This window comes from Besnoitia besnoiti, chromosome II, assembly GCF_002563875.1.
Source record: "Besnoitia besnoiti strain Bb-Ger1 chromosome II, whole genome shotgun sequence".
NCBI classification, from domain to species: domain Eukaryota; phylum Apicomplexa; class Conoidasida; order Eucoccidiorida; family Sarcocystidae; genus Besnoitia; species Besnoitia besnoiti.
Window position 1 is genome coordinate 1,710,553 of NC_042357.1, and position 10,308 is coordinate 1,720,860.

General features: G+C 58.5%; 1 protein-coding gene across 1 annotated transcript; it reads left to right on the plus strand.

Moving 5' to 3' along the window:
• Positions 1–645: 645 nt before the first annotated feature.
• Positions 646–9,586, plus strand: BESB_035970 (uncharacterized protein; the record flags this gene model as incomplete). Its single annotated transcript, XM_029362183.1, has 8 exons — positions 646–1,053; positions 1,370–1,710; positions 1,738–2,020; positions 2,473–3,361; positions 3,723–4,975; positions 5,450–6,040; positions 6,309–8,220; positions 8,664–9,586. 8 exons carry the CDS (start codon positions 646–648, stop codon positions 9,584–9,586), a joined length of 6,600 nt encoding a protein of 2,199 aa, XP_029221148.1.
• Positions 9,587–10,308: the final 722 nt, after the last annotated feature.

Sequence of the window (10,308 nt, forward strand, 5' to 3'; positions counted from 1 at the left end):
TCCTATTCGAGTTATGGCCCCGTCTGCGAAGTTACGCGCGCTGGTCACTTTTTCCCTACTTAATACCTGATTCTGTGGTGATGACAGGTGCCCTGAGCTTTGTTCGACATACGGCGTAGCCCTGGGTTCGTGGGAGATCCTAGATTCAAGTAGTTAAAACCGACCGTCCGTGCGCCAAAATGCTCTGAAGAGAGGGAGAGGCATTTTCTTTACTAAGTGCGTTCCACCAAGGGAATACGTGTTGCCTTCTGCCATGAGCGGTTCCGCGAAGCTGACAGGCATCTTTTCCGCGAATGTATGACTCAGCGCGTCGCCGCGACCGCAACTACGCCCTCAGGTTCGAAGGCCTGTTTGCGAGTGGGGATTGGAGAGCGACCCGAACACAAAGGAAAGCTCCATTTCTCTAAGTACTTGCTCCCACCCGGGCTTCTACACGGGTCGCCCTGTGGCGGGCTAGTAGACTAGACGTGGTTGCCGCGTCTTCAGGGGGGCATGTCTGCTCAACGCGCGCCGGCAGAGATCACGGGTAGCACGAGGCGCGAGCCCTAAGAGCCGGTGGCGAGTTTGACATCTCGCTCACGACGCAGGCAACCCTGCACAGACTCCAGCCGGGAGACCGCCACTGGGCGCGAGCTAGGCTCCACGATGGACAGAGGCTACTCACGGGCTAGTGGCCGTGGGGGGCGGGCGTCAGCGACCCGCAGGGGGCATGAAAGAGGAACTCACCACAAGCCCTACTCTGCCAGGTGCGCCGGGTCTCGTAACGAGTGTCCCAGAGGCAGACGCTCCTACCATTCAACGAAGTGGCCTGGAGCCTCATGCTCGCGCTGCCCTGCTGCTACAGACTCTCGACACCACACGACTGCGGCTGCGCCTCCAGGCGCTGCGAAAGAGAAATTGGCGAGTTTTTCACCCTCTCCCTTGTCAGCTCGATTTGCCTCTCCGTCTGCGAAACCTGAGTCCTGCTGCGGACGGATAGGGCAGTGCGCTCGACTGGCGCCGGTGGACAAAAAGGATGGAGCGGGCAGTTCAAGTGGTCCTGTCGGACCTCAGGTAAGGAAGCACAGAAATCTGCAACTTCGAAAGAGACGAAAAGGAGGGTGTGAAACCAGGTTTCTACGGCTGCCGCTGGCGCACCCCTCAGAGCGATCTCTATTTTGCGTGCGAGGGTCGCGATGCAGTAGAAGAAAAGCCAGCACTGCTTGCTCTGAGTGGAGGCCGGGTGAGCGAAATATTCATCGTGAGTGGGGACAATCAGACGGGCGGGCTGGCGCTCGGATCAGCAAGGTGTGTGGTCTAAGGCACATCCACCCATCAGACGTCTGTTGCATGTTCCTGCGGCTTCCTGCACGGTGTCCCTACTGAACAGCTTACACCAGTTAACCAGAGAGTGGAAGTCGTTCTTCCGGGCCAAGAGCATCGCGGCCGCCGATACTTGGGCTTTCTGGTGGACGTCAATGCAGCAACGAACGAGGCGTATATACAGTTTAGCGGGAGTGCCTGTCCTCCGTGGAGCTCCTCAAGCGGATCCGCACCCGTTCACCCTTGTCCACGCGGAACCCCTTTACCAGATCTTGGCGCGTCCGCCTCGCCGACGCTGGATGCAGTACCCTTTACATCGCAGCAGACGCCTAGCTTCAACAGTAGTGTGCGCGACACAGACCAGAGCGAAAAACAACTGGGCGCCTTTTTTTCCGCGATCCGGGCGGCGTGCGCTCCTTTCACAGGCGAGGCAAGCCTGACGCCTGCCGTCCAGGCGCCTCAGAAGCACGCTTTTCTTCCTTTTTGGATATCTGCCTCTTACGTGACGCTAGCGGGATCCCGGTTCCGCGCCAAGGCAGAAGAGGTGACCAAGGAAAAGAAACGTGCTGCCTCTTTTCCGCAAGAGGGAGGCGATAGGGACGGCGAAGAACTCAGAGATCAGCCCAGAAGTTTGCCAGCCACCGATGGCGCTTCATCAGGTGAAGTAGACTCATCTGCGAAGACAGAAAAACGATGGAAACCTGGCGACCTTACAGAGGTGAGTACCGTGGTGGTAACTACCGTGTGGGAGGTTTCTCCGTCTGTGCCTTGGGGCGTGAACTTGGAGATCTCTTTCACTTGCTTTTTTTCCTCGTTCTACATGAGGCACGTACTTCCAAGGCGGAGGGTGGCGCTCTGCGTTGGGTCTGCGTCCGCCGACGGTTCAGTTTGGCTCTGCAAAACATGCTTTCGCACAAAGCCCTTCGGTTGCGGTGCCGTCGGTGTGTTGAAGCAACACAGAGAGAACGGGAAGGCGCCACGGTCGCGATTCGTGCCGAGGCTCGGTTGTGTGACGACCATCGTTTGCATGATCGTGTGCGCAAACATACCACGGCGGAAAAAAAGGACGGCCAACAGGAACACTGAAAAATCTGTGGCCTTAGTTCCTTGCCTCTTTCTGCCTCTACGTTTCCTTCTCATGACTGAGACTGTTTCCTGTCTTCCACACAGGTGTTTCGACCGAGTACGCCGTCCACACCCGCCCATTTCGCCACGGCACGAATTCTTTCTTGTCTACCAGCGGGAGCAAGCGCCTCGCGCCTGTCTCCATCTCATTCTCAGCGCGACAGCCAGCCTGGAGAGACGACTGCGCCGCCAGAGGATTGCCCCCATCTTGGACGCGACCCAGTTTCAGTTCCACCTTCGCCTCGTCACTTCCGCGTTCGTCTGCTTTCTCAACCACCCGTTGAGGTCACTGTACTGAGCACATGCCTGAGAGATGTAAGACACGACAAGAGCCCAGCAGAGGCAAAGCTGCCTGGCGCGGCTTCATCTTCGCCAGACCCTGCAGCAGTTGACACAGAGATCTCCGCTCGCGTCCACAACACTCTTGCTGAGGACGGCGTGCGGTGCCCAAGCAACCCGCTTGCGGACGTACCCCTCTCCGCTCTTCTTCCGTCCCTGTGCCGCGAGAGCGTGCCGGTCCCCGTAGAAACTGTCCGCTGGCTTGTCGCCATGTGCGCCTCTGAGAGGAGTGACTGGAAGCAAGCGCTGAAGGGAAGCGCGTCAGACACTGGCACGTCGCCCTGTCACTCTGCCGAAGGGCCGCTGAACGAAGACGGTGTCAAAGAGGCGATCGCCATGGTTGTGCAGGCTCTGAGGGGGCGAGATCCAGCGGCGGACGGGGCGTGCGGGGGAGAGGAGGCGGGCGAAACCACGGAAGCTCCAGAGCAGAAGCGAGATGAAAGTTCATGCACTCAGGGGCTGGTGGCCGTCACGGTCTTGATGGAGACCACTGGAGGGACAATGAATGACGATGACAACGACCAGGCTGAATCACGCAGTCTCGGCGCGGCCTTGCAGACAGCTGAGGTTGACACGCAAGACGACAGCTCCGACCGTAAGTGAAGGAAGCCGAGAACCGGATGGCAGCCGAAAAGGACACGTCCTTTGCACAGATGCAAAAAGAAGTCCACACAGCAACAGCTGTGAATGAGGAAAGGCCCCATGGGTTCCATGCCTCATTCGGGCATCCAAATCTCGATTTCCCGGTCGCTTCGTGCCCCTTTCCTTTCATCCCCCACTGCGAGACACACGCTGAGCCGATAGAGCAGCGGACGACCTACCTAGCCTGTTTAGAGATACCCGACCAGCGGGTGCACGCGTCTAATCGAGCGTGGGACGTTCGTACTTTCCAACAGGGAGCCATTGTCCTGCATTTGCTGCGTCTCCTGCTATATGTGTGTGCGCGTTGGTAACAGGCCGAGACAGTTGCACAGGTGGATTTCTGGACGTTGACCAGCATACGCCTCCTCGTGTGCCTTCCTCGTCTTCTCTTTCGGAAGACGCGCGATCGCCGCCGTGCCAGCCCCGTTCCTGCAGCGCTACGCCGCCTCTTTTTTTCCACTCTCCTGAGCCCTATCCCGACGTTCGCCGTCCCTCTCCCGCCCAGCCGCTCCAGCCGCGCTCCTCCGCTTTTGCAGATGGGGCCCTCTCTGAGGCTGCCGTCCTCTCGGCGGCGGGCGAGACCCCTTCACTTCCAGAGACCTCGGAGTTGACCCCAGACGGCGCCGCCTGCGATGCAGCCTCGCCGGAGAGCCCAGGGACAGGTGAGATGCCTGGATCGGGTTCCTCAGGAGAAAGCGGAGGAAGTGCGTTGTCGCGGGAAGGTGCGTCGAGTCGGGAAAGCTTGCCCTCCGTAGGATCAAGCAGCCGCAGGAGCACCGCAAGCGACACAGAGCCTGCGAGGACAAGGTGTTGCGGGTGCGGCGAAAGGGACCCTGCAGCCGACAGGGAGGACGGCGTGGACGAACTCGACAACGACTCAGAGGCACGCCCCTTTAAGAGACAGTCTCAGGGGAAAGACGAACGCGAGAATAGAACAGAACTTCAAGAGGCAGCAGCAGACGAAGCGGAAGCCAGATCTCAGTCCGAGGGCGGCCCAGGGGGCTCTGTTGCGAGCGCAGACGCAGCAGAGGAGACACCAGAAGAAGAAGAAGGCCACACAGGGTTTCCCTCCCAGGCGCGAAAACACAGTGCGTCATCTCTTTCAGCCGCCGCGCTCAGCGGAGACGAAGCGAAAGACCCCATTTCAGCAAACGCGATGCAGACTTCCCACCCCTCGTGCCTTGAGAATAAAGAAAAACGCGCGGGCGAGGCGACCACGAGCTTCTTTCTACCGTTGACGTCGTCGCCTGGCAAGCAAGCTGAACGCGCTGAAGGAGACCTCCACCAGGGGCAGCATAGGGACGACGAGGAGCTGGGTGGGCAAGTTGTCCTTCTAGGGTTCGATAAATCGACGCTGGAGAGACTGAAGGCACTTCTGAAATGCGCGATGAAGCGGGACGAGCAGGGACCGCTTTTCCACGAAAGAAGGGAGAGAAGGCTGAAGTTTCTTGAAGAAAGGACCGCCAGCTGCGTTGCCTCCTGCATTGAGTACAAGGCGAAGGAGACTGTCGGACTCATCATCGGCAGACAAGGCGAAAGACTGGAAAAACTCGCAAAGAGATTCCAGGTGAGAAACCTGTCGCCTAAGGTCACGGTCCAGGCGGGCGTGTGACGAACGGCTAACCTTTACTACACAAACTCAGTGCACACAGAGTCACGTCTCAAAGTTGACAACATAGGAAAGAGACAAGTGCCTGAAGTCTTCGCCGTGCTTCATAGAAATGTGCACACGTGACTACTCAGGACCCGCTGCTGCGAAACTAGCGAACTGCAGCCGCACGGGGCTCCAGAGGCCGGTAGCATCTTTCTTTCGTTTAATCTCGGCGGTTGTGCCGGGTCGCGACGTGTCTCAGAAGACGCCTTTTTCGCAAACATCGTTGTTTCGACAGTTCGTTTCAAGGACCTCGGATCCTTGGAGGCCTTGGGCACGGAGAAATTCGTGCGTTTGTGTCCCACTCGCTTTTCCGGCTCAGTTTTCCCTGTCTTCCCAGATCCTTGACCTCGACTGTAACCGATCTGCTGTCACCCGCTGCGTCTGCAGGTTGAAATACGCGTTTTTCCTCAAGAAGAAGATGGAGCTACGCGGCGCGTGCGCATCTACGGGTCGTCGCGGCAGGCGGTTGAGGACGCGCTGGCGGAGATTCAGTTCCTCTCTGCAAAGTACTTTTTGTATCCTGCTTCGTATGTTAACCGAGGCTCGCCGGGATCTGGAGAGTGTTCAGAGGCGGAAGGGCGAGGAGGAGCGCTGGATGCGTCCGGCTTGGGAGGCACTGTGATCCCATGTCCTTCTGACAGGGCTGAGAAAGGCACGCACAGCAGCAAGGTGGGAGACGACGGCCATTTCCGCGAAACGGCACATTCCTACTCGCCCACGTTCTTCGCACCCGTGGGGACGCAGCGCAGCAAGTGTTCCTCCAGCCGTTCGCGGCAGGCGCGGAGCCACGAGGCAGAAGCTGAAAGAGAGAGAGATGAGGCGGCGGAAGTGAGCCTCATTGAAAGGCAGGTAGCCACGCTGAAAAAGGAGATGGGGAGCAAGTCGCCCTTTCTGCGCCAGGTAACTGCGACAGCCGGACTCCTCGAGGCCTGGTTTGACGAAGCGTCCTCTGCCGTTGTTCTCTTCGGGCTCCGCAAGGTAAGGGCACCGTGGCACACACAGGCAGTCAGCGTTTTGCGCCAGCTGCCGTCTACAAGCGAATGCCGCTGCGCAGACAGAAGAGCAGACAGGAGGCCCCTGCGCCCGGCCGAGGCTTGGCGCCCTCGTGAGGGTCAACCTTTCTCCAGTGTGCGGCCGGGCGTGCACAGATATGTGAAATACATCGGAGCATGTCTCTTCAGTGTTGAGTGAAGCTGCATTGTCCAGGGTAGTAGGGTTCCTTGCTTCCTTGTGCTTGCTTTCCCAGCATATCTCCGCTGCGGTCGGCCTCCTCGATGCACACGTGACCCGACTGCTTCATCAGCGCCCTTCTGGGCGCACTTCGTCTTCATCACTGGGTTGCTCGCTACCTCACGACACCCCATCATCTGCTTCCGCTCCGTCTTCGGGAACCTCTTCGCGAAAGTCAGTGCCCACCAGCGCGTGTGGCAGACGCGCGGCATGCAGCGCCGCCTTCTCTCCAGCGCCGTTCGGAGCCCCCTCGCAAGCTCCTCGAGCAGGCTTTCCATTGCCCTCTTCCTGCGCTAGAGGGACTAGAGCTAGCTCAGTTCGCTCTGCTGCGTCGAGTGCGTCATCACCTCGTCATCAGTTGGCGGCACAGGCGCGGTGCGCTCACTACACCGGAGAAGTGGGAGACTGCAGAAGCTCAGTCACGGCTTCGCCGCCGCCCAAACCGTGCTTTTTCCATTCCTCCTCGGACTTCCTTTATCCTTCCTTGCCACCCTTTGCGACTCGGGATGCCTTTTCTGTATGCTCTTCGTCGCCCTTCTTTCAGCCGTCACCAGAGAGTGGAACCACGAGAACGACAAGAGCTGTATCACCACTGACATCCGCCTCTTCTTATATCCCTTCTACGTCGCCTAACTCTTCGTGCCTGTCGGCTGCTGCCGTCGCTGCGTCCGCGTCTTCGAATGCAACGGGGAGGAGCTGCTTCGCACACAACCACCCGTCCGTTGAGTTTTCTGCCTCACAAGACTGGGCCGCTTGCAGCTCTTTTTCGGACGAGTACGAGAAAGGGCAACAAGAACTGTCTCGGAGCATGGGACCACTGCCACTGTGCTCTGAGAACATGAATCAGGCCACGCGGCAGCTGCTTCAACACTTTTGCAAGGCCCTTGCAACACCACAACATACTCCGCCTCCTCGCTCCATGGCCTCCTCCCCCATCCCGACATCCTCTTCGCTGTTTTCTGTCCAGCCTTCTCCCGTCTGCGGTTCTCTGCAGGATATGTGCCCGTCGCGACGAGCGGCGCACGAAGACCTGCACCGATGTGCTTTTCCTGGCGCGAACTGCGCGAACAAATGCAGAAAAAGTGACCGCGAAGACCCTCTTTCACGGGGTGGAACCAAGACTGCCTCTTTTGCAGATCCCTGTCGCCCCTGTCTCGCGTCTCGAGACAGCGTGCTTGTTAGAAACTCCTGCGGATCCGACAACAGCGGAGACTTCAACGGCCTACTGTCCCAGACCGTCGGGAGTGAGCAGACGCAGTGCAGGAAACAGGATGGCGAGAAGCCGCGCGAGCCTTGCGTCCCCTGCAAGGCAGCCAGCAATTCGCTTAGCTCAGGTCAGAAAAGAGAGGACAGCTACTTTTTGGAGCCAAAGCTGCTTCTGCCGGGTAGCGGCGAGACGAGCGACAGAACCAGTGAGGAGCTCCTGCACGCACAGCGGAACGAGGATGCTTTCAGAGGGAACCAAACAGCTGTGCAAGGAGCGGGCGGAGGCGTCTCGCGGCCCGATGAGCTGCGCTCTTCGAAAGAAGCAGAAATTCTTCTTTCACATCTCTGGAACCTGAAAGCGATACTGAGCAAAGAGTCACGCGACCGGACTAACTCGTCAAGGCCCCCCCAGACTACCTCCCAGCTGGGATCGCCGTCAGAACCTCTCACGGAAGACTGCATCGCTCGTCTGAGAACGTACCTAGCGAATGCACTGGCTGCGACTCCGCCGGGACTCGCAGGCGACGCTGCCGGCGGACGCCACATGTCGCCCGCATCCGGGCCTTCAGCGCCTGTGGGCGATTCGCACCATCAGGAAGAGGGGCTGCGGTTTGGAGGCAGACCGCCTCCATGCCACTGCTCCACAAATGAAGAACGCCGTCTCTCCTCTGTAGCTGGGCCGTTCGCTGGTTACATGCAGGGCGGGTATCCACTCAACACGGGTAAGACGACTAGCAAAGAGAGGTAACCAGAATCGCCGACTCCCAGCTACGAAATTACGTATCCCCACGGCGAGAGAGAACCTGGCGGGCCTTCCACAGGCCCGCCAGGTTCTCTCTGAAAACAACCCCCTAAGGCCACCAGTTCCTGGTGGCCTCAGGGGGTTGTTTTCAAGTGCCTGAAGGAGGTGAAAACAAAACTCGCTGTCGCACCTTCACCGCTACTGTCGGATAAGGTCGAGCGCCTGTGGAGAGAGGCTGATGTTTCCCCGTATCGTTCAACAAATGCTATGGTTGAATGTAGAAGCCTCGACTCTTTTTCAGTTTGCCCGTGGCCTACGCGCTTAGCGATCTGCCTTCCCGCGTGATACTCAGAGAGAGGACACCTGTTTCCTCATCCACCGTGTGCGGCTCTTGTGAACCTCCCATCGCTTCGTGCCTCGCAGGAATACCGTCAATCTCAAGAACTTTCGCTGCAGCCCAGAGGCAGGCGGATCATGGCGGTTGCGTGGCGGACAGGAGGTCGCTGCCTACTCCTGCCGCCCCCGAAGTCCTTCTCGGGCAGGCCCTCCAACCGACGGAGCCCCTTTGGTTTGGCGTGCCCTCGCAAGTTGACAAGGATGCGGCGGCCTCAGAGCAAAGAGACGACGCGCCGAGCGAAGACGCGGGCTCTCCAGGCGAATGCTGTAAACTTTTGCCTGGTGCAGGTGCGCCGCAGATGGAATCCGAACCTGGGGACGTTGCTGGCTCTGACTCACCTCGTGGGGCCGACAAGACTGAGAACTCAGAGGACTCTTCCCAAGCTAGTCAGCTGCTGGGAGAGTGCGCAGCAGAGCGGAAAGCGAACGAGCAGTCTGGGCAGAAACGAGGCCCAGCAGCACAGCGGGAAGCTATTTCGCTGCCCGCGTGTTTTCCGGTGGCGTCACAAAGTGTCCAAGGTAAAAAATCACGCGCATGCTCAAGCAAATGCGGAATGCGAGACGGGACACGCGAGGCAAACGTGGAAGAGCAGGTAGGTGAGGACGTCCGACAAAAAGAAGGCGAAGACAGTCCGTCGTCAACTACACAAGCGCCGCGTTCTGGCCTGCCGTCAGTGCGGGATCCCATCTCTCGTGCTTCGTCGTCGTCATCCTCCAGTAACACCACCCCTTTCGCGTGCTCCTGTTCTTCCTTTTCCACGTGCGGCTCCAGCTGCCCAGATCTGCTGAAACTAGAGAAAGCTATCAGCTTGTCAAAGGCGAAGGGATCAGCTGGATCCAGGCGGTTGCAACAAGGCAGAGGAGGCCTCCAAAAGCGCAAGCGGGATGCGGGGGTGACAGAGGGGAAGGGCAGCGACGGCTGTACGCCGTGCCACAGTTCAACGACCTAAGCTGAGTGACGCGCGAAGAAAGAGGAAAAAGACGCGCTATAGCCGGCGCTGCGAAAGAAGGCGCCGAGGAGGTGGAGAGGAGAGCCGTGTCTCGTTGAACGCGAACAGTCTGCCGGCGACCTAGTCATCCAACCTTCAGCAATTAAGTGCGGGTAAGCGGCCGTGAGACCAATGGAAAGGCGAAGGAGGATATCGGGGGAAGGCCCCCCCAGTTCGGTACTTCGTGGCGCTTGAACGTGGCTACTGGTTGGTTTCTCTGTTGTTCGGAGTTGTTTTCCAAGATTCCTCTCGGCTTGGACGTGTGAGGTCGATTTAAATCACATGTTGCACACGAGGATGTCATGAAAAATACCTGACTACTCAGGTGTCACATGAGACCAGGCAGGAAGAGTATGTGCCGGGGTTTTGTGGCGGTCGGCGTAGGACGCTCCCGTCTATTATCTCCAGGAGAGAGTGTTCTCCTGCCCGCCTGCGTCACCGTGCCACTGAGAGTGTCATTCGGGATGAATATGTAGCGCCCGTATATCAGCACACGTATACGTTACATCACTACATATTTATGCACCCACAGCATACCTATCCCGCGGAACATATTTCAGGTGCGTACGCATGCTTCGAGTGTGGGCCTCGGTCGAAGACTGGGAGACAGTCTTCTTCGCTGTCCGACTCAACGCTGGTGCAGGAATTGCATCCTTGCGAACTGTTGCATTCGATTCTGTGAG